At 39.9% G+C, this 24847-nt stretch overlaps 1 protein-coding gene across 18 annotated transcripts in view; it reads right to left on the bottom strand.

Moving 5' to 3' along the window:
- The window catches only part of NETO1 (neuropilin and tolloid like 1), a 93539-nt gene extending 70534 nt beyond the window's left edge, over positions 1-23005 (bottom strand). For 5 of the 18 annotated variants that reach the window (XR_007355248.2, XR_007355249.2, XM_075125329.1 and 2 more), the window contains exons 1-4: positions 22462-22982; positions 13748-13801; positions 11110-11247; positions 3582-3830 (exon numbers count right to left, since the gene is read on the bottom strand). Coding sequence is in view for 16 of the 18 variants with exons in the window: in XM_075125329.1 (XP_074981430.1) it covers positions 3582-3830; positions 11110-11247; positions 13748-13801; positions 22462-22636 (616 nt within the window). In the remaining 2 variants the exon portion in view is untranslated. Of the gene's footprint in view, positions 1-467; positions 1206-3581; positions 3831-11109; positions 11248-13747; positions 13802-19375; positions 19725-20064; positions 22440-22461 lie in introns of those variants that run through there. The other 13 variants (XM_048840122.2, XM_048840121.2, XM_048840130.2 and 10 more) reach the window with 12 other exon arrangements.
- Between the last annotated feature and the right edge of the window lie 1842 nt (positions 23006-24847).

The following is a 24847-nucleotide window of genomic DNA, read 5'->3' on the forward strand; positions in this document are numbered from 1 at the left end:
AAAACAAAGAAATAAACTAGGCATGTGTACATATGACTTCATGAATCCACATTTTGCTTTACTACTATTTTTTAGAAAAGATTTATTTGCAAAGTTCAGTCATTTGAAATAGTTCTCCCAGTTATTAGTGAGAAAGAGATAGGTACGTTTGTGTGTACCCAATCATATTTGTAGTGTGTTTGTTTCTGAGTTTATTCATTCTGAAAGTTTTACATTATACTTGTAATTTCAGAGTATAAATTAGAAGAAAATAGCCACAGTTCCATTTAAATAGTATGACAATGGTCTCATTTGTCATGAGATGCCAGAATACCCTGTCCCCACACAAAAACCACCCCACAACTGTTAATGAATAAAATCCACAAGAGACTTCTGAAGTTTGCACTGGAACCTTTACATTAAATAGATACAGCAGAGTCTGTGTGCAAAATTTTAGGTTTCCAAATACCTCCTGGGCAGCTCTCTCTCTTGAATCAAAGCAGTTGAAGACAGGAAAGGTCCAATACTTGCAAATTATTAAACTATCCCTCTGCCAGGATTGTTCTATACCATTTCCTTTCTAGTACTTCATCCAACCTAGATTTAAAATATCTCAACTAATGGGGCTTCTTAATTTCCCCAGACTAATAGATTTTACCATTAGGAAGTTTGTTTGTTCTGATATTCAGCCTTATTTCTCTTTCCTTAGCTTCATCCCTTTTGGCCTAGTTATACACCCTTTAGACAACCTAAAGGATTCCTCTCCCTCCTCATGCATACAACTTTCAAGTAATTATAAACAGTTGTGTTTTCTGTTGAGTCATTATTTAGCCAAGTTATACACATTCTTTCTTTCAATCTTTCTTTATAAATCAGTATCTCCGTTATAATTACCTTTGTTTTTGTTCTCTAAATGCCCCTCAAATTTGTCTGCATTGTTTGGTACTGAGATGCCCAGCACTGAATGCAGTATTCTAGAGGCAATCCAGACGCAAAGAGGCATTTTAGTCTCCCATTATCACGTGAAGCCTCTGCATTGAAAGCTCTGATTGTATCTATTGCATTTGCCACCAAACCATAATGCAAGTTCCAATCTAATTTTCTGTCCATTATAACCCCTACATCTCTTTATGTATCAATGTTTTCCAAGTGTCTCTCTGTTTAAATCTCTTTGTTTTCTGCTGATTTGTTCGCAAGCCTTGTTGTCAGTTTTCCCTTGATCCTTACTTTGTAAAAAAAAAAAAAAAAAAAAAAGTGAGTATCAGAGACAGTTATGGCCCAGGATGAGTATAATTTCAGTGACATTAAAGGGTCAGGTGTTCAATTTACAGAGGCACATGAGCCAGCCACTCCTCCCTTTGCTCCTCTTTAACACTCCCCTTGGGATTGTCAGTTTTATGGCCGGGCTGCCAATTGCCTCTCCCCACACCCCACCCACACATTTAGGCTACAGATCTTGAGAAATCCAGCCCTGATCCCGCACGCACACAAACATCAGAAGTGGGGAAGAGGAGAAATATCACCTTTCATGGAAGCCAGACCTTTGCAGAGTATTATCCCACCCTCATCACCTCTCCAAGTTGGTAATAGAGGACCTATGATCCTCATTCGTATGTCTCCTGTGTTCCTGATGAGCTTCTCTCTGCTTCCCCTCCTCAATTCCAGTCCTCCGCTAACAACATGAGGAAGACCTGATTTTATATAATCATCCACAGATGTAGCTTTGCCTTTATCTAGGGAGACAGGAGTGGGAACCCCTACATCCCACTCTTTTTAAAGTTATAACTGGCTATGGATCTAACTATCACTGACCTTCACAATACACAAATCAAAGGTAAGGAAGACAACACTACTCTGAATTGTGTCTGGGTGAATTATACTTTTATTTATGGCCTGTATTCCTAGACTCACTTATTTTTTTCCAAGTCCTCATATAGGATGCTTTCAAAAAAGAGCTATTCCACCTGAAGTCTGGAGTAATTTATGCTGCTACAGCAATTTACTGGCATTGATCTTGAGTCAGAAAAAAACTCACATCAGCGGAAGAGGAATGAGGAATAGAACATGGTAGCAGAAATTGTTTTTTTCAGTTGGGAAGTTTTTAGATGGAATAAAGTTGTGGATTGTGCTAACACCGTCCATTTCGACCAAAGCACCATAGCTCCTTTGAAATATGAGGGATATGGAGATCTAGAATTAAGTACTTTTTCTGAGGCAGGGAGGTGAGGGAATATGGTGAAGCCCACGGAGCCTCTGTTACTGACAGATCACAGCTAATCCAATTTTTAAGAGGTAAGCACATGTGGCTCTTCAGTAAAATTTCACCCAAGGAATATTGTTCTGTCCATTCACAATTGTTTATAGAAAAACAAAGTATATATATATATATATATGCCCACCAGCTTACTGAAGAATTTCCCACAGACATCAATAAGAAGTTCTGCTATTGTATATGTGAAATGCATGTCCGACCTATAGGTACACTTTCCCCTTCAAGAGACAATATCCTTCAGCTTAATATCTAGTTGAAACCCAATTGTTAATTTTATGTTATCTCTTGTACTTGTTTCAGATAAATAAAGCTGTGTAGAGCCCTTTGAGGTTAATTCCTGCTTGCTTTAGTTACACACAGGTAGTCCTATTAACTTCTGTGGTACCACTGGAATAAGGAAGCAAGCAGGATTTGTGTCTGACTGATTTTTGCTCATGTTCTAAAAGAACATTACTGTACCCAATACAAGTTAACTGAAACATTGGTTACGTAATTGACAAAATTACATAAATAATTACAAGTACAACCCCTCTGAGCAAGCTATATTAAAACATGAGTCATTGCTCCGTATGTCAGAGACCCTATAGAATGCCATGAAATCCTCAAGACTGCAGCGTAGTGTTACTGAAGCCAAAAATAAAATAAATAACTTTTTTATTGTAATGATCTGAGGAAACATTTAGCTGGAAGTATGACTAGAAATTTTGATTTTACTCTAATAAATTAAACAGACAAATTGATAAAGAAAGTGTAATTGTACAACTGCAAATGAGATTTGGAAACATCTTTCACTGGAACACTTAGCTGAACACATTATTCTTTGGATCTCAAGCTTCCTTTTGGAATACATGCAGCAGTTTGCCAGTTATCTCCCCTAATGAGCACAGGTATAGGATAATCCCTCTCTAATAGAGCAAAGCGAAAAAGCAGTGATGTAATTTTCTTAGAATTCCTTTTTTTAATTATTATTAAAATACTTTGTATTGCTGATCACTTTGAAGGAAAAACTACACAGCGTAACAATCAAATATAAACCATATACTTCCTGATAAAGGATTTTAAATGATTTCCTAGAATAGAACTCTGTTGAAAACAATGTGTTTTTACAATTACACAAGTCCCTCCGCTCGATGTGTGAAAAAAGCTGGGTGTGCTGTGCAAAATGGATAAACAAACTGGGCATCAGGAGCTTAAATTAAAAAATATATTTTCTTTGAAATTAAAATATATTCCCATTAAAAATATTGAAGTGCTGCACAATTCTACATTACTACCAAAGCAAGCTGTAAAAATCAAACCTTTTGCCAAAAGTGTAACACTTTGTACTCACCAGGTGTGAAATTATATCGAGCAGAAAAACCCATAGATTCCAGCTCACCATCAGCAAAAAATTTAATCCACAGGAATCTGCCACTAGATTTTATCATAGGTGGATTTTGCTGTCCACAGAAACGTCCAATGATTGGGGAAAAGCCAAAAGGTCCATCTCGCACTTCAATGTGATCAAATTTACACTCCCAAGAAGGCTCTACAGAATATTTTTCATCGAAGTGTAGCTCAATACATTGTCTAGGGGCAGCTAGAGGGGGAAAGAAAACAAAATTTGTGCAGTTAAAAACTTGCTAATTTTTTTACTTTCAGAATTTTGATAAATGTATACATTCTAGTTTTTCGATACACTATTACCTTTTTTTCTTAATCAATGGTTCTGAAAATTATCTGACATCTTCAGTAGCCTAACTAAATTTCACTACATTAACTTACATACCTATTCTTACCCTATGAAAAAGCATTTCCAACACTATTTCTTAAGTAAGCTAAGAAAACCATCTATGTCAAAAAGCAAAATATGATTTGGCAATAGTTGGTTCACAGAGAAGTTCTGAAGGAATCCAATTAATGGGTGAAAATCTCTCCTCAGACATCTTAAGGAAGATGTACTTTTCTTCAGTGCTTATGAAGATGAGGAATTCCTTCTTCAGAACTAGAATATGACACTAAGGACAAATTCTGTCTCCAGATGCACTGAAGTCAATGAGAGACCTGTGTATAAATCCTACAACAAAATTTGGCCTTAAATGATTTTACCATCTTACTGGAAACATAATATTAAATACGGGAAACATCATTTATGAAACCACGCAAAGAACAAGTAAAATTAATTTCCTTAATTAAAGAACAAACAATATGCTACTGGAAACCTTGAAGATACTTTAAAATGATCACTTAATCAAAGATTTGACTATTAAAGAGATACTAAATTCAGAGATTTTTATGGCCGGTGGGGATCCTGTATAACAAAGACAAGAGAATTTCACCCAGTAATTTGCACATAAAGTCCAATAGATTGTGGTTGAACTACATCATTTTCTTAATCGTCAGTGCCACTGAAGACAAGGATCTGGCTCTGGGTGGGCCCTCCACTTTTGCTTCTGGGAGCATGACATTAATTTCATGTATTGTTTGTTTTTAATTAAACTGCCTATGTTAGAAAACCCTATCTCTCCATCACGCCAATACATCCTATGAGAAATCTTGCCAGTGATGACTCATAGTCAAACAAATGCTTGACCAAACGTTGCTTGATTTCCACGGATTATTAAATGTATTGTGAGAAACACTGCAAAGAGGATTCTGACTTACACTAAGACCTTTTTATACCACTTTGTCATTGATAAGTAAATTACACTGCAAGAGTGGCGTAAAAGGTAAGTGAGAATCAGACCTGAAGTCCTGACTCCGTTAAAACTCCCATTGGCATCTGCTGAACTAAGGAGTGCAAAATTTAGTTCATTCTGTACAACAGCATTCTGAACCTTATATCAATATTGGTTTTAGGATTTCAATATTGCTACTGTTTATTTTCCTTTCCTTATATTTATTTTTAAACTGAGTTGAGAGTGTTTTGCCTATGTGAGTACGTAGCTCTGAGTAGAGGTTGTGCAGGGCCCCATTGCCTCCTGGGGTGTTCAGGGCGGGATTGTGCTTGCCCTGAGTTCTCCTGTGTACAGAACATGCACCGGCTGCTCTAAGGCTGTAATGTCTACTACTCCTATTATGCCTAGCCTACTAGACAGCCCAGTACAGAGAAGAACAGAGCTTTCAGCCTCACCCTCTCTGTTTGGGATGCAGCACTTTGTGCTCCCCCAACTGTAAGGACTGTGATTATCCCTAATCCTTGCAGAGGGTATCCCAAGATAGGAAGGGGATACCCCATTCTCCTATCCAGACGCACAAAGGCCAAGAACAATTTGGCCCCTAAACTGCATTGCCTTTTTTGAATACTGTGTTTACACTTAAAGATCAAAGTTTCAAGCTGACTACATCTCATCTGAGCAACAAAGTGATCCAAATGTTCCTGAAAATATCTATAGATGATTGAAAAAGCCACAGCTCAAATCCTCGCTTCTGGTTAAATACTGAATACACAAGAGTATGATTTCTACCAAACCTCCTCTTTGCTTACAACAAGCAAGTTTTCTATGAGGCCCTTCCTGTGCCCTAGCTTACTGCACAGCAACACAGTAATGCTCTCAAGCAGGCCCACCACAACTATTAGATTATACTTTCCTTCACAGTGTACAGGAAAATGTACTCGTTTCTGGGACGGTCAATCCTGAAATCCTCACTCATGTGTAAAGTCCACTGATGGCCACAGGAATTTGACCTATAGTTACAGTTTAGGCAAAGGATGTGAGTAAACACATTGCTGGTGCCTCATCAAATCTTAAAAATCTTCTTTATTAAGCTTCTAATTATTTTTCTTCTGAGACTTTAATACCATGGAAAGACTGCTTAATGCTTGAATGTCTTGTCACCTTTTTAATTTAATTAGCTTCCACAAGTGCTGTCTTTAGATTTTACATTTGCTGGGGAAAAAAAGACATTGGTTGCTAACTAGTTCTAACAGTTGCAGCAAAACTCACACAATTAAGGTTTTAATTCTGAGCAGCCTATAAGTCTGTGTAACTAACAGCTAATGTTAAGAAAAAAAATTCTGTTTCATTTAGCAGATTGTTTGGAAATGAGACAATGATCTAAACATCTACCTCTCAGAAATGTGAGTTGCTGCAGGACTAATGGATTTGCTTAAATCCTTGGTATCTCCAGTTGTTCAGATCCTTTTACTTGTTTTGGATAATAAATTATAAAAACATGAAACTCCATGAAATATACTATGTAAATCCACTTATATTGTTACTCAAGCAGACAGTTTTTTTTAATATAGTGAAATATGACAGCCCTACAAGATTTATATACAGAGAAAGAGTATACAAGAAACTTAATGATCATTGGGAAAACATGGATGGCCTTCAAGAGATCTACCGTTCATTTTGTATTGATTATAAAGGAAACAGGCAGGCAATATTAACACCCAAAAATATATAAATTGGAAGATTTAATAGACAACTCTTCTCAAGTTCATAAAAATGATCCCAGGCACTCCCTCCTTATATTTATAAATATGCATTTAATTGGAGAATAATTATTGAATTGATCTAAATATGCAAGTAACAAGATTCTACACATCTAGCACAAAAGTTGAAATATATTTTATAATGTTTGGCTGTGTCATTCTCAGAATATATTTAACACAAGTAAAAGCCTTAGCTCTTGAAGGTGCTCCAGGTGCACAATTCCTGTTGAAATCAACAGGACAAATTCATTGCTGGCAAAAGCAAGTGCAGTTACTGGAGTTAACCCTGAATATGCCAGCGGTGAATTTTGTCCAGCAGAAGTTGTGCATGTGTGATGCACGTGCAGGATCTGTCCCAATATTAAATTAAAAAGCACACAACTTTCTTTGCCCACTAAAAAAGGCAAGACCACACCCATATTAACAGATTTTATGGCCAAATGGGACTGGTCTGATCTTCTAGTCAGATTTCCATAACACAGGTCATAGAACCTCATGCTGGAATTCCTGCATCGAGCCCATAATTTCTAGTTGATCTAGAACATATCTTTTAGAAAACATCCAATCTTGATTTAAAGATTTCTAGCAATGGAAAAACCGCCACATCCCTAGTTGTTCCAATGGTTAATTATCCTGACTGTTAGAATAATTACATCTTATTTCTAGTCTGAATTCGTGTAGCTTCAGCTTCTGGCTGTTGGCTCTTGTTACATCTTTGAAGGCTAGATTAAAGAATCATCTGCTAACAGAATCCCCTCCCTCCCCCCATTTAGGTACTTTAGACAATGATCATAGCACCTCTTGTGGACACCTATTCTTTATTAAAGCAATTTTAAAATGCTAAAAGAGTGATATATATTTAACATGAGCTACAATATTTTGAAACTATTTTATAGCAAAATAAATTACTATTTCAGTACGACAGGACAAATTCTGAAGCTCTTACTCAGTCCCATTAAAGTCAGTGGAAATTTTGCCTCAGTAGGGACTTCAGGATTTCTGCTATTATTGTTTTTATTGCCCTATTGTGTGTTTTCATTATATTATATTGGAACTGAAAGAATACTTTTAAATATATTATTCTGTGAAACTCATTGTCACAGATTACATACAATAGGATAACAATGTATAAGGCATATAAAGGCTTTGAATACAAAGGCGTAAACCATATACAGAGATAGAAATTAGCTTGAAACTTCCCCCATGTGCACCTTATTCCTTGCTGTTCATTATAGGGATTCTAGCACTGTTATCTGAAGTTTCTGGTAGTTGCTGCTGTTGAAGACAAGATACCAAATTTGATGGATCAGTGGTCTGATCTAGGAATTCTACGTTACTATGTCCTATTTGTTAAGTTTGAGAGAGACTTCCACAGAATAACAGGTTTCAGAGTAGTAGCCGTGTTAGTCTGTATCCACAAAAAGAAAAGGAGTACTTGTGGCACCTTAGAGACTAACAAATTTATTTGAGCATAAACTTTCGTGAGGTTCACTGTAGCTCACGAAAACTTATGCTCAAATAAATTTGTTAGTCTCTAAGGTGCCGCAAGTACTCCTTTTCTTTTTCCACAGAATAGACAGTCACATCTTTATGATGTGGGTTAAATGGCATTATCAAATTTACCAGTCATTCATCCTTCATTTAAAATACACACATACCGCTTATTCGCAGTGTTTTTGTAACCATGCTGGTCCCAGGATATTAGAGACAAAATTAAAAGATATTACCTTGTCCACCTTGTCTCTAATATGTACTGTATGTAACTTTAACTGTTCTTATCCATATCAGTGTCTAATCTTTGTTTTGAAAACCCTCAACCTCAATATCTTGTGACAATGAGTTCCACAGAGTAATATGATACTTAAAAGTATTCTTTCAATTTCTTTGACTGTCATACTTATGTCTTGTAAAAAAAGGAACACCCAATTTATTTTTTCTGTGCCTTTATTTTAGAGAGCTCTATCCTGTCCCCATTTATTTGTTTCTTCTGTAAGCAATTACAATTTTTTCAGTTTCTCTTATTTTGAAACTTTACCACACCTCTATTCATTGTGGTGCCCACCAGTTGACCTGTTCTTGTCCTGCCTCTTTATTTTTAAGACTGAGAGAGAGAGAGACCAGGACTGACCACAGCATTGAAGGGGAGTGCTTACAATCATATTCCATAATGTCATCATAAGGCTTCAGCAATTTTTTTTAATCTCATTCCATGTACATCCTAATATTCAAGTTTTTAAATAAAAACCAGCAGTTGCTCATTAAGCAGAGAACTTAAGTGTGCTGTATACAAGAACACCTAGGTTTGTGTTTTGTTTTGTTAGTTAGCTACCACTAATTTATAACACAATAATGTGTAGGAGTTCAAATTATTCCTTACAATGCAATGTACAGTGTATCTGTCAACATAGAATTTCATCTGCATCTTGCAACCTATTTGCCTATCTTAGTTATATGTTTCTCAAATTCCACACATATTTCTGCAATTTTGACTGTCCTAAATCATTTTACGTAAACTGCATATTTTGTCACAGTACTGTCCACTCCCATTTTTCAGATCATTCATGAATATATTCAAAAAACAATAGCCGATCCTTTGGGTACCCCATTGTTCAGAGAAAAAAAAATAGTCTTGTGGTAAGGCACCAGACTAGAGCTTTGTTCTCATCTCTTCCACAAGCTTCCTCTGTAACTCTGAGAAATATCACTGTGCCTCCATTCATCTCCTGTCCAATGGGGATAAGAAACCTCAAAAGGATGTTGTGAGGATACATTCATTAATGTGTGCAAGAAGCTCAGATTCTAGGAGCATAAGTATCACAGTAACAGAAATAAGTTAAATAACCTTTTCATGTTCAAAACTGACCTACGTTTGTGTTTTTCTATTAGCCAATTTCTAATCCCTGACAGAATTTAACCTATTACCTCATGACTGCTTAGTTTCCTTAACAGATTCTTGAGCAGGAAGAATTCTAGTTGACTGGAGAAGCCCGGTTTTCCTTTATAGAAGTCGTGCTTGTTTATCCCCATATCATATTCATCTTGCCATTTTATAATTCTCTCTAATTCTTGTTTTAATCAATTTCCCTGGTAAAGTAAAGCTCAGTAGTCTGGAGCTCCCAAGACCCTCTCTACCACATGGTTTAAGAAGAGTTCTATGAAAACTCAAAAGCTTGTCTCTTACATCAACAGGAGTTGGGCCAATAAAAGATATTATCTCTCGCACCTTGTCTCACTTATTTTTCCAATATAAAAAGATTGATACAACATTTGCTGCCCTTCAGTCTCCTGGTATGGTAGCAGATTTTTATAAGATAGCATACTGTTAGCAACTCTGGGCCAAATTTTTGAAAGTATTTAGGTGCCTAAATCTGCAGACAGGTGCTTAACCCCATTGAAATCAATGGTATCCTAGGTGGTTTTGAAAATCTCACTAGACACCTATCTGGCCCTCAGTTACTTCATTCTTATCTAGATAGGCATAGAACCATTATCACTGGAGCAGCTTGATTGCCTTCCCAACTCTTACATGAATTGCATCTGGTCCTTATGACTTGTTAGTTTGTTCCTGCACCCACCTTTTTTGACACTGTAAACTCTGACAGTACCTCAATCTTTATTACCTTCCCCAGACCTCATCTTTTCAAGCATCTCCTCAATGTTCATCAATCTGTGCTGCAAAGGAAAGAAATCATGTAGCTTGTGTGTAATGTCCTTAATTGCTTTCTTTGAAGCTTCCTGCTTCTACTGTACTTACATAATTTCTTAGTTGTTTTGATACTTTTGGCTCTTCATTCTTCTAAATCCCATTTTACCTGCCATAGGGTATAGTCCTTTTTATTGGAATCACTTTACTTTTATTATTAATTCTTTTTTAATTACAGACTCTTGTTTGGGTTGAATAAGCTCCATTCACACACACACACTTTTTTGTTCAGCTGCGCTGGGTTGGTTTTGAATCTTGCCCTCTTGCTTCCCTTTTTATGCATACCTTCTAGGATTCAGTTATAGTATGTTTAAGAAGCTTCCATGATGCTTTTTTATTCTAGGGTTTTTTACTTGTTCTCTTTTTTTAAAAAAAATCCTTTAAAAAGTTTAATGTTATGGTACCAATTTTAGATACAGTCAGTCCCCCAAGTGAGTTTACATAATTACATTGTAGTTGTTATTCGCTAGTGAGTTATCCATAGATAACTGTGTGTTGCTTCAGAATTAGTCAAGACTCCACTTGTGTGCACTACAAGTACCTTTCCTACAAAGCAATCATTTAAGATGTCAAGAAATTGCTTCTCTAAATCCTGTCTCCCATTTGACCAAACTATCAGACATATTTTCCAATATTTGAATCACCATACACAAATTCCCAGGACACATATGAGATGAAAGACATTATTTGTGAGAAACCCAGTTAATCTCAGAAGAATGGGAGTCACTGGCTGGTCACCTTCTATAATGTAGATGCACTCTCTGTCAGGAGGATACTTGTTGGGGTAATTGGGAGAAGTGAAGATGCCTCCTTCTGCATATTTTGTCCAAGTTCCACACTGTACTGGTTTCTGCCCTTCTGAAGTGGTTTGCTTTTCTGCTTAAAACAGGGGGAGGGGGGAAAATCACATCACACAAAATATTTAGTACACGTAACTATTTAAGATAAGTCCCTATTAAGGGTCTAAACTATTTACATTGAAGCCAATGGGAGTTTTAGCATTGACTTCAATGGGAACAGGGTTGGGTTCCAGGGCCTGAATAGGTAGTCTTTTTAAATGTCAAACGATTAAAAAAATTAATCGTGATTAATTGCATTGTCAAACCTATGAGAATACTATTTATATAAATATTTTGGGTATTTTCCACATTTTCAAACATTGATTTCAGTTAGAGCACATAATACAAAGTGTACCATGATTACTTTATATTTAATTTTTATTATAAATATTTGCACTGTAAAAATAAAATCATATTTTTCAATTAATCTAATACAAGTATTGTAGTGCAATCTCTTTATCATGAAAGTTGAACTTACTAATGTAGAATTACGTACAAAAAATAACTGCATTCAAAAAATAAAACTATGTAAAACTTTAGAGCCAACAAGTCCAGTCAGTCCTACTTCTGATTCAGCCAATCACTCAGACAAACAAGTTTGGTTACATTTGCAGAAGATAATGCTACCCGCTTCTTGTTTACACTTTCTCATGAAAATGAGAAGAGGTTTTCGGGTGGCACTGTTGTAGCCGGTGTCACAAGATATTTACATGCCATATGCACTAAAGATTCATATGTTCCTTCATACTTCAACCACCAGTCCAGAGGACATGCGTCCATGCTGAGGATGGGTTCTGCTCGATAACTATCCAAAGCAGTGCAGACAAACACATGTTCATTTACATCTTCTCAGTCAGATGCCACCAGCAGCAGGTTGATTTTCTTTTTTGGTGGTTCAGCTTCTGTAGTTTCTGAAACCGAGTTGTTGCTCTTTTAAGACTTCCGAAAGCATGCTCCACACCCTGTCCTGATCAGATTTTGGAAGGCACTTCAGATTCTTAGCTACAGCACTTGACCTGTCTTTAGAAATCTCACACTGGTACCTTCTTTGCGTTTTGTCAAATCTGCAGTGAAAATGTTCTTAAAATGAAGATGTGCTGAGTCATCATCTGAGGCTGCTATAACATGAAATATATGGCAGGATGCAGGTAAAACACAGAGCAGTAGGCATACAATTCTCCCCCAAAGAGTTCAGTCACAAATTTTATTACACATTTTTTTTTTAAAACGAGCGCTATCAGCATGGAAGCATGTCCTCTGGAATGGTGGCTAAAGCATGAAGAGGCATACAAATGTTTAGCGTATCTGGCATGTAAATACCTTGCTATGTCTGCTACAAAAGTGCCATGTGAACATCTGTTCTCACTTTCAGGTGAGATTGTAAACAAGAGGCAGGCAGAATTATCTCCTGCAAAAGTAAACAAACTTGCTTGTCTGAGCAATTGGCTGAACAAGTAGGACTGAGTGGACTTGTAGGCTCTAAAGCTTTACTGTGTTTTGGTTTTGAGTGCAGTAACCAAATTTTTTTTTTTTTTTAAATCTACATTTATAAATTACACTTTCACGATACAGAGATTGCACTACAGTATTTCTGTGAGGTGAATTGAAAAATGCTATTTCTTTTGTTTATCATTTTTACAGTGCAAGTATTTGTAATGAACATAATATAATGTGGCACCTTAAAAACTAACAGATTTATTTGGGCATAAGCTTCTCTGGGTATAAAACCCACTTCTTCCGAAGCATGGAGTGAAAATTACAGATACAGGCATAAATGTACTGGCACAAGAAGAGAAGGGAGTTACCTTACAAGTGAAGAACCAGTGTTGACAAGGCAAATTCAGTCAGGATGGAGGTGGTCCACTCCCAATAATTGATGAGGAGGTGTCAATAGCAAGAGACAAAATTGCTTTTGTAGTGAGCCAGCCACTCACAGTCCCTATTCAAGCCCAAATTAAAGGTGTTAAGTTTGCAAATGAATTGTAGCTCTGTAGTTTCTCTTTGAAGTCTGTTTTTTAAAGTTTTTTTGTTGAAGGGTGGCTACTTTTAACTCTATTATTGAATGTCCAGGGAGACTGAAGTGTTGTCCTACTGGCTTTTGTATGTTACCATTCCTGATGTCTGATTTGTGTCCATTTATTGGACTCTTCATTGTTTTTTGTGGCTACAAACTAACATGGATACCCCTCTGATAATATAAAGTGAGTACTGGTACACTTTGTATTCGATGTTGTAACTGAAATCAATATATTTGAAAATGTAGAAAAACAATTTTAATTGCTATTCATTTTTTTGAGTTAATCGCGTGAGTTAACTGTGATTAATCGACAACGCTCGTCCTTACTCAGAATAACCTCCCATTGCAAGATCAGGCACTGGATCATCTAATGCTATCTGCAAATTTATAAAATAAGTTATATTTGAATTTTCATCAGTTCACTTTATTGATGCAAAAAATACATACGAGTACATTATGAAATATTTAAATATCTAAACAGGTGTCCAGAAATTGAGACTATACCCCATAAATAACATACCTGTTCCTTTTTTTGTTGCCCCAGACAGGTGTAGGATGATTAGACTTGCTACAACTGAAAGACAAAAATACATTAGGTACAACATGAGGTTAGTGCCCGTAATTAAAGCAACTGTAACAACCTATCTCAATATAATACAATTTAAAGATATCCACAGTACAACAACAGACTGTTTTGTGGTGGCATTATAACATTCTTTTAAAAATATGTCTATCTGCAACCGGGTTCACCCTCCTTCACTCCCCACCCCCCTTTTCAATATTAAAATAAGACACTGGGCTGCCAATATTTATTTTTTTTGTATGTTCATGATTTGGCATCAATAAAAAGTCAAGTGACTGCTACAAACACAGTGAGCAGAAAGATTGCTATAAAGTATTGGTGGCACAAGTCTTATTTCAAATCTGCTTTGTTGTGGCATAAAGACAGGTTTGGCCATACGGTGGGCGATATGAGTGACTGCCCAGGGCACCATGGTCAAGAGGCAAGGAATGGTGCAGGCCTGGAGTGCGAGACCATGGAAGGGAGATCAAGGCAATGGGGAGGTAGCAGGGCCCGGGGACACCAAAAGGCAAGGTCTCCCAGGGCACCATTTTCCCTAAGGCTAGCCATGCATAAAGAACTTTTGAAAACTAATGTGGTTGTGCAAGAAGGAGAAATCTTTTTTTTCACATCACAACCAAAAGCAACTGCAAAGTCCCACTTACAGGAACTGTTCTGTGGGGAGGGGTGGTAGATCTGGTTTATTTGAACTTTCTTACATTAGGCAATTGTTTCTTGCTGTGAGGAATTCACAACTTCTTTTGCAGATAAAATTAGCTGAATCTGGACCAAAATATCTGCACCCATAGCAGCGGATCAAATGTGGTGAGAACCAATGAAGTCTTTCTTTGCTTCAGTTCAAGCTGCTGATGCTTCCTGAGTTTCTGGAATTTGCAGCCTGGGAGTTAAATCCATGGCACTTTAGACTGGGGAAGACTAGCAAGGAGATACTGTGGCTATTATCAGAAACACTCTCTCTTTTCAGAAAAGCAAGGGGACAGTTTCTTTAAAGGTGGTTGTTAGACCTTTGCTCAAGAAATCATCTCTTGATGTTGACAGTTTCTACAGTTATCACCTTGTCTTGGATCATGTGCAGGGGAATGTGACTCAACAAGAGAGTAGAGAACAGCTCCAGCAGTACTTGTTTTGATCAGGTCTTTTCCGCCCTAGTCCATTTGGTATTCATAGAATCATAGAAGATTGGGTTGGAAGAGACCTCAGGAGGTCTTCTAGTCCAACCAGCTGCTCAAAGCTCAAACCCCAATTAAATCATCCCAGTCAGGGCTTTGTCAAGCCGGGCCTTAAAAACCTCTAAGGATGGAGATTCCACCACTTCCCTAAATAACCCATTCCAGTGCTTCCCCACCTTCCTAGTGAAATAGTTTTTCCTAATTTTCAACCTAGACCTCCCCCACTGCAACTTGAGACCATTCCTCCTTGTTCTGCCATCTGACACCACTGAACAGCCTCTTTGGAACCCCCCTTCAGATAGTTGAAGGCTGCTATCAAATCCCCCCTCACTGTTCTCTTCTACAGACTAAAAAGCCCAGTTCCCTCAGCCTCTCCTCATAAGTCATGTGCCCCATCCCCCTAATCATTTTTGTTGCCCTCTGCTGGACTCTCTCCAATTTGTCCACATCCTTTGTGTGTGTGTGGGGAGGGGTGGGGGCGGCAAAACTGGATGCAATACTTCAGATACGGCCTCACCAGTGCTGAATAGAGGAGAATAATCACTTCCCTCAATCTGCTGGCAATGCTCCTACTAATGCAGCCCAATATGTCGTTAGCCTTCTTGTCTAACCGTAATCCCCAGGTCCGTTTCTGCAGAATTGCCACTTAGCTAGTCGGTCCCCAACCTGTAGCACTGGATGGGATTCTTCCATCCTAAGTGCAGGACTCTGCACTTGTCCTTGTTGAACATCATTAGATTTCTTTTAGCCCAATCTTTCACTTTGTGTAGGTCGCTCGGGACCCTGTCCCTACACTCCAGCATATCTACCTCTCCCCGCACCTTAGTGTCATCTGTGAACTTGCTGAGCGTACAATCCATCCCATCATCCAGATCATTAATGAAGATGTTGAACAAAATCAGCCCCAGGACAGACCCCTAGGGCTCTCCACTTGATAATGGCTGCCAATTAGATATCAAGCCATTGATCACTACCCATTGATTCCGAAGATCTAGCAAGCTTTCTATCCACATTATAGTCCATTCATCCATTCCATACTTCTTTAACTTACTGGCAAGAATACTGTGGGAGACTGTATCAAAAGCTTTGCTGAAGTCACGAGATATTACATCTACCGCTTTCCCCATATCCATAGAGCCAGTTATCTCATCCTAGAAGGCAATCAGGTTGTAAGGCATGACTTGCGCTTGGTGAATCCACGTTGACTGTTCCCAATCACCTTCCTTTCCTCCAAGTGCTTCAAAATGGATTCCTTGAGGACCTTCTGCATGATTTTTCCAGGGACTGAGGTGAAGCCGACTGGTTTGTAGTTCCGCAGATTCTCCTTCTTCACTTTTTCCAGCCTGGGCATCATATAAAGACTGCACAGGTTCTTTTTCCAGTTATTAATCAGGATGGATACTCAATCTTGATTATTTTAGATCTACCAGCTGCCATTGATACTGCTGACCATGAGAATGTGCTGATATATTCACGGATCACAGCAAACCTAAATAGGGTTGCCTTTGAATAGTTTCCTTCCTTTTTGTCCTGATAGCACTGGGAAATTGCCATCTACATCAATAACTCTTTCATACAGAGTTCCACACTGTTTTCTGTTTTTTCACTTTTTGTGCTCAATGTGTAAATGAAACCATTAGGACAGTTGGAGAGAAAATATAGTCTGTGGTGCTTTCAGTACCCTGATAACACCCAAATCTGTATTTCTAGGTCTTCCGACCCGAGCCTTGCAGAGGTTTGTGGCAAAGTTTAATCTCAAAGAAAGACTGAAGTGATGAAAAAACAATGCACTGGGAGCATATCCACCATTACTTTTCCAGTCCAGCTGTCTTGTTGGATCCCCAGCTGCTACTGGATATGCAAGTAGAAGTTGCAAATGGTGTAAAGCATTCTTAAATTTACACTTAGCAAGAAAATTGCAGCTTTTTTCAGATATGGATCTCTCCAGTCATCCATGGCCTTATTGCAACATGTTGTACATATTTGAACATGTAGTCTCATCTCAGAATCTGAAACTAGTGTGGAATGCAGCTGCTCATTCACGAAAGCTGTGTTCCATGCAGGAAGCACATTGCAATTGTGCCTATGATTTCCATTGGTTGCCAGCTAATTTATGGATAGTGTAAGATGCTGGTTTAGACTTACAATATGAAGCTAACTGCAGAGGCTCTCTCTTTCTATCCTCATGAATCCATGGCAATTTCAATCTGAGGTACTCAAGCTAGTAGCTCTATGGATAAAATGGGAGGAATCTGCTAGCAGGGCATTCATGTGAGGGGGCCCAACTCCTTAAAATTTCCCTCCCTCTATCTGCCAGAACCTAGATTTGGTGAACTCCAGATCACGCTACAGGGTGTTCCTGTTTCCCCTGGCTTTCCTGGGGTGAAGACCAAGTATTGCCTGACAGTGAGGGTTGAATGGCATGTGTGTAAATGTCTTTTTCTGCTGGGACAGTTTGTAAGTTATTTATTTATTACTGTTTTAATTCTAAGTGTATATATTCTGAGACTCTGGAGCTGTGCATTTTTTAAATGTGAATAACATAGCATTTCAAAGATCTGTGCTCTGCAAAGAGAATGGGAATCACTGATGAGTCAATGGAGAGGGATTATGATCTTCCACCCCAGCTCCCAATCTAGTAAGCCTTTTAGCTCTCTCAGAAGACACTGATTATTAGATAATTAACAAACACAACCTTATCCTTATATAGCACCTTTCATTGGAGGCCCTCAACACACTTTTAAATATTAAAATCCCCACTCTACAGATTTAGGAACTGAGGCACAGAGAAGCCAGGTGAAGGGTCCCAGTGACATTTCAGCAAAGATGAGAGGAGAATCCAGGTCACTTAAACCCAGCTTTCAGTTCTAACCACTAGAAACAATGCTTTTTAATTAAATTACCTACATTGCTGCAAAATGGAGAGCTATGCTTACAACTTGGCATGATGGTATTGATCATAAACAGTAAAAAATAATCTTGGAATAAAATATAATAAAGAAACAAGAAAAGCTTAAGGAGACTCTGCTTAATCCTCATATACTGTATCCAACACAGCTGTACTGTTCAAGTGAAATACTTGTTCCCTTTACTTTTAATAGAGTAATTTGAATTGGGGGCTTTAAAGCATAAAAAATACTTATATTGCCACAAAATCCCACTTCTTTCTTCAGTGCTTAAAGAATTATGGAAATTTACCCCTTAAATTTCAAGGCAAAGACTCGATAATATATTTCTGTCAAGCAGATAAATGTTAACCAGTGGAGAAATTTCTCAAGATGAATATGCTTATCTGCCAATGGGTTACATTTACTGGATTACAAACACAATATTTTGCATATTAAATCAACTGTAAAACCTGATGCCTTCCCCTTTTCCTCCCCTCTTATTATAGGACAAATACAATCTTTCCCATATTTAAAAAAAGCCAAAAGAAGAGCCTGATCCTGCTATCTTTACTCAGACAAAACTGCTAGTCAGGGAGCTTTGCTGAAAGGAAGACACCAATATCAGCAACCATGGAGGTTTAGGGATTTTTTTAAAGCAGGATCCCACCTAATTTCTTGTTGATCTCCCCTCCTCCCCCCAGTCCTCATCATCTAGCCGAATTGTAATTAGGCTTATTAGTGCTCCTCTGATTATGGACTTGTGCATATTTCTATTACACATCCATATTTGAAGAGTTATCATTTGGCCATAACAGTTGCTTAAGAATGTAACTTGACATGTAAGGGCTAACCCAGTAAAGAATTTTGAAAACAAGTTCTAAAAAATATTGCTATTTTACAAGCTAGCTGTATCTTTAAAGGATATTCTTTCAGAGTAGTTTAAACTACCAACCCTTCACACCTTCTCTTTTCTTGGGGAGGGGGTAGAAAATGACAATTTCCGGACCACCCATATTCATACCGTGCAATAGACCCCATTGATATTTTCACACAAGAACTCGTGTTTCAAATGGCCTCGGTCCTGAGGCTTTTGTTTGTTTTACACACGTCAGGTTTAGCGAGTACATCTCCTGGCGCTCCTTACTATTCCTGTTTGGACAGGTGATTATTACGGAATGCGAACCATTGTCAATGCGCAACTCACAGCATTCACGTAACTGTGCTCTACAAGAGTAACATGAACTGCTGCTAAAGCGTAGCGCGTTGTGGATGGAGAACGCCGCAGCGTTAGAGTAGCTTCATAACCAAGACCAAGCCACCAGGGCTTTTGATTCCTTCCCATTGATCACTTCAAATCAATAGAGAACACATACTAGCATCCAGAACAGACCGCCCCCAACACTGAAAATCCCATGCAAGGGTCTGATGGGGAAAAAAAAGTAAATTCCGAGTTGTGACTGAAACTCTATCCTTTAATCCACCACATTGTGTTAAATGATTTTGATTACCATGGGCCAAACGTAGATCTCCGTGACAGCGGCGATAATCCGGAGTAATGCCCACGAATGCATCCGATGAAGTGGGCTGTAGCTCACGAAAGCTCATGCTCAAATAAATTGGTTAGTCTCTAAGGTGCCACAAGTACTCCTTTTCTTTTTGCGAATACAGACTAACAGGGCTGTTCCTCTGAAAGAGGCCATCAATGGAGCTATTCTGGATTTATATCGGTGTGATTTAGGAGAAGAGCAGAATTTAGCTCCGTGTCTGAAGATCCCTCGGGTCTGTCATTTGAGGGTTCAAACCCAAGCCTCAGAGTTAACCCGTGTGGGTTAGAATCCCACAAGCAAGGAGATGGTATACCGATCAGTCCCTGCAGCACCCTTTAGCTGCTAGTTTGCACCCCCACTGGTTACTTTGAAAGCTACTCTCTCTCTCTCTCTCTCTAATTACAGGTATACTCAGTCCTCCCTATCATCACCACAAACTCAACAAACAAGTGCATGTGTCACTGCAAACGCCAGGCTATATCTACGTCTTTCGTGCACCTCTTGCAATTATACTGCATGGGGGAGGGGGGAGGGAGAAAGTTTAAACCCGCGCCTTGAAGCTGTGAGCCCCCCAGTATTAACCGTCTCCACCTGGAAGAAGGAAAAATAGCTGCCCTGCGAAGCAGAGCGGCTTCAGGAAAGATACTTACTGTGAAACAAACTGCGCCCATGGATCATGTCTGTTCCTTACGCAAGGGGCTTCGATCTCCACTAATTCCATTTAGATACGGGAGGACTTCCAGTGGTGGGGAGAGGATGGAGTAGGAAAACTGAAGCCCACACACTCAGCGAAGGGTAGCAGCAGCCCTTCCTCTCCCTCCTCCTCGCCTTCAAACAATCACCGCCGTCTCAACCCCATCACACCAGAGCGATCATCATCATCACCACCCTCATCTTTGAATCATATCAAAAGCAGCAGCCGCTGAGTACGACAGGGAGTCTGCATAACTGGCGGCGACGGGCCAGAGAGAAAGAGACCGGAGGACAAGCACCTGGCAAAGAGCACATCAAAAGGGGGCCAGGAAAGAGGCCGGGGCAACGAGTAGGGGGGGTCGCTCGCACAACCCTCCCCCCCTAATCACCAGTTTCATACAAAACCAAAAGCCGGTCGAAGCATTTCCTATAGGATTTCAAGACCAACGTTTCCCAGACCTTTGGGTTCTTTTGATGCATTGAAGGAAGGATTAATAGGTCCGTCATCGGCTCCCTGGGCTTGGTCCTCTGAAGGGGTGGGGTGGAGGGAGGGAGCCCAAAGGGGAGGGGGCAGGAAGATTTACCAAAGAGGAGATTTAGTCATATTTGTGGGCACTGCAATCCTTATTAGAGAAGAAATCCTTTAAAATCGAACAAATCCATTTTTGCAAAACCCTCTCTCTGCGTGTTGCATAGTGTCAAGCAGCAGCGGCAAGCGGCTGAAAGCACATTGCACCGGCTCAAATCCTCCCGGCGATGGATGGAGAGATAGAGAGATGGATGTACGTAGAGAGAGATCCCCTCACTCCTACAGTCCAGAGCGAAGAGCAGAAGAAAATCCCGGAGATTCTTCCATTTATTCCACGGCGGGGGGGGGGGGGGGGGTTGCTGTAGATTGTTGAATGGGGGGGGGGAAGGGTTTTTCCTCCTTCACTTTATGTCCTAAAGAAAATGTTCATTGTTCCTTACCCCCACCAACTGCATCTGTCAAAAGGAAACAAGACACTTTCCCTCTTTGAGCTGAGCCTTCCCCCATTTACTTACACACACACACACAGACAGAGGCAGGCAGCAATAAAAGTTTAGCGGTTAATCCTTCGGCTGCAGATACGATCGCCTCTTCCAATCAATCCACAGACAGGCAGGGAAGTCTTTCATCCCCCCTCCCCAGCGTCCTCCCCAGCCAGCTCTCAGCCCAAACACAGATGGCAGAGGAATACTGGGGAAAAGGGGGTAGAGAGAGAGAAGGGGAAAATCTAGAGGAGAAGAGGACGACTCAGGAAGGCGGAAAGAAAGAGAAATGAAAATGCAAGGGGGTGGGGGGGAGAGGAACTGCAGTCTCCTCCCCCGCTCCTGGTCCTGCCAGCAGCGGCAAGCTCCCACCGCAGCAGCCCTAGGTTAAGTCCGCAACGCCGGCTCCTTCTCCACAGGGACCTCCAGTCTGCACCCGTTGCCTCCTCCCTGGCACCCTCAAGACACCGGCGCAGGAGGAAATGGAGGAGGGAACAAAGGAGGAGGCGAGGGGGGCAATGGGAAAGAGAAAGAACCGCTGTGTTTGCCCCAAGTGAGAAAGGATGGGGGTGTTCCCACCCCTGGTCCTGCTGCTCCCACGCCTGCTGCGCCGGCTCCCCAGCACCTGCTGCCGCAGCAGCGAAGCTGAGGCACGGAAAGAGAGCGTGTATCACCTCCTCCTCCCTCCCTCTGGGCTTGGGGCGAGGAAGAGGGAGCTGAACAGACTGCAAGAGAGGGAAGGTCCTGACCACAGCATAGCCAGGATCAGATAGAAAACCCCCAACTCTCTTTTCCAGACTGCCAAAGGCGGGGGCGGGGGAGGGATAGACCGAATGCAAAAAGCAAAAGCCCCAGTTCTCCGTACCTCAAGCTCATTCCATCTGCAAAGAAAAAAAAGTGTTCACCCCCCTGCTTTGAGGGAAAGCAGATAGAGAGGCAATAACTAAACACCCTGAGGTTCGGCTTGGCAGGGTGGAGTGTGTGTGGGGGAAGTCATTCATTAATATTAATTAAATGTAAACGCCATGTCTCCAACCGATGCAAATTTGCTGGTGCTTCTAAAATGCTCCCTGAAGATTGATTTTGCACTTCGGTTTTGCAAGCAGCCCTTCAAAAGAACGTGGGTGGCTACTGCCCCAAATCAGTTGCCTCCCAGATTTTCTGGGGAGGCTTTAACGCAACCTCTGTAGTGTAATGACTAATGCGTGATCGTGCAGAGTTAATTGTCCTTAAATGGCTGCACACTTTGGGGGTAAATAGATGATCAGGTGCTGCTGCGTGATATACATACTTGGCTCCTTTAAAAAAATACCTTATCTTTTTGTAAAGCAGATCTCTGTTACCTTCAGTACACCCTTGAATCGCACAGCTGTTAAGCCCAAAAGGTGGATGACAAGAAAACTTGATTTTACAGCAAACCAGCCTGGAGTTATCAAAGATCCTCTTTTCCCCTTTCATATTTCCAATTGTCCTGTGGATCCTCTGCTGTGTAACCTGGAGCAGGAAAGTATCTGCCATAGAGAGTTAAATATGCAGTCTGTCAGCTCCAGCTCCATACACACGAAGAGTGTGAAATAATCTTGGCCGATGGGATTCGCACATCAATCCATCCATTTTGCCTGACTTTATGTAGTTTACAATCCTGCTGGGTGAGGAGGACACAGCAGCGGGCTACTTGTATTAAGGAATACGGAGGAAACAAGATTGGCAAGGAGACTGTTCGCTTGATCCTCCCTAGGTTTTTCTGTTTCTTGCCTTACTAGAGGCAAAAATCAAGACGGCAGTTGTTACTCTTAATAAATTGGTTACACTCGCCCTCTCTGCTCGCTCGCTCTCCCCAGTCAAAAAGAACCTCCTCATCTGCGGTATATTTGAGAGGCAGCTGAGGATCAACTTCCATCATGCAGATGTGCAGAGTCTTGCTTTCTGAGACAAGCAACATGTAGCGCAATTGAAAAGGGAGGGCTTGGAAACATACTGTAATACGGTTGTTTATAAGCAGATTGGCCGCATCTCCTGCAGGGCAATGCAGCCATCCGTATGGCTAAGTTTCAAGCTATAATTATTTACAAAAGGTTAAGGTATAAGTAGACACAAAATAGCTGATTTTGCTGTTTTGGGAAAATGTGCTGTGTCACATTTTTACAACGCTAAGCTTCCATATTCTCCCCCTTGCTAGATGTATTCTTTGTGTTGCCATACAGGTGTTGGTTGCTTTAAAGATCCCCTAGCTTCTTGATCTGTGCAACTGTTTGAGAGTACCATCACAATATTATTGTTTACATAGCACCTGGTGTGGATGCTGGGAAGTGTGAGAAAAAAGTAACAGGTCCCTGCTCCCAAGGAGCTTTCAGAGGGAAGGCACAGAACAAATATAGAATGGCATGTGTTCATTTTAGCCAGAACACTGTTCAGAATAGCTGGATTTTGGAAATTAACAGCACTGAAGTGACAGTCATAGTATCCCTCAGCTACTATGGGCTACCTTATGGTAGGGTTTTCATTTCAGGAATTCTGTGATCAGGTTAATGTCACATACTACTTATTTTATTGTTTCTTTACAAACAGGTTTAGAAAAATTGAAGCTGTTAGAGGGAAAAGTATATGTGGAAGCTAGCCACAAATCAGTTTCTGCTGGAGGATTCATTTTAGATAGCCTTGGCAGGTGTAAACCTCAAGCCACTACAGTAATCTTCACCTTTTAATTTCCGCTCTGGGGTAGTTGTATGTTTTTTCTAAGATTTTGCAGATTATAGCTGCAAAACCTATTATGTATATGTACATAATCAGTGTAGGGAAGGTGGTAGCTTTACTGGGCCAGCATAAACCTTTCACTACACAAGCTTTTATTTATATGGGTAAATAGTTTACATAATAAATGCCTAATGTATTTATATTAGCCTCTATCTGGCCAGCCTATCAAGTTTCAGCTGCAAACTAAAAAAGGGAGGCTTCCCATTTAATGAAATGGTTTTGAAAAAACAGTGGTGACTATAGTATATTTTAATTCTTCCCAGGGGCAACTCAGTGTGGGCTAGAATCCTGTATACCTTTCATTGTCAAAACACCATTAATTTAAAATGGAAAATTTCCCCTCAATAAGGTCATCTGAATACATTAGGGTATAACTAAATTTCAGGGGAGCTGTATTACTTAAGATTAAAATCTTACTTATCAAAATGAACAATATGCACAAAGTGTACATTCTTGGTTCACACAGGTGCCTAGGGGAGGTGGTGGAATCTCCTTCCTTAGAAGTTTTTAAGGTCAGGCTTGACAAATCCCTGGCTGGGAAGATTTAGTTGGGGATTGGTCCTGCTTTGAGCAGCGGGTTGGAGTAGATAACCTCCTGAGGTCCCTTCCAACCCTGATATTCTATGATTCTATGGTTTAATGTGCATATAACTCAAAATGTTGTTCTCTGTTATTATAACCATACATCACATAATCCCATTATACCACAGCCTGGCTGGAAGCCTCTCTCCCTGAACCTTCCTATTGATTTTAAATGGGTGCTTGAGTGGAGCTACAAGATGAGACCCTTTTAAGTACTGAGGCCCAAATCCAGAAAAGGATTTAAAGTGCCTAACTCCCATTTCAGGAATCCAAGTCCAAAACATAGATGTCACTGAGATCCTCAAAATCTGTGCTCAGATGACACTGTGGAGGCACCTAAAATTCCTCAGTATCTATATTTTTTGCTAAAAAATTCCCCTATTTCTGCTATTG

Source organism: Caretta caretta, chromosome 2 (assembly GCF_965140235.1).
Source record: "Caretta caretta isolate rCarCar2 chromosome 2, rCarCar1.hap1, whole genome shotgun sequence".
In the NCBI taxonomy this organism is placed as follows: domain Eukaryota; kingdom Metazoa; phylum Chordata; order Testudines; family Cheloniidae; genus Caretta; species Caretta caretta.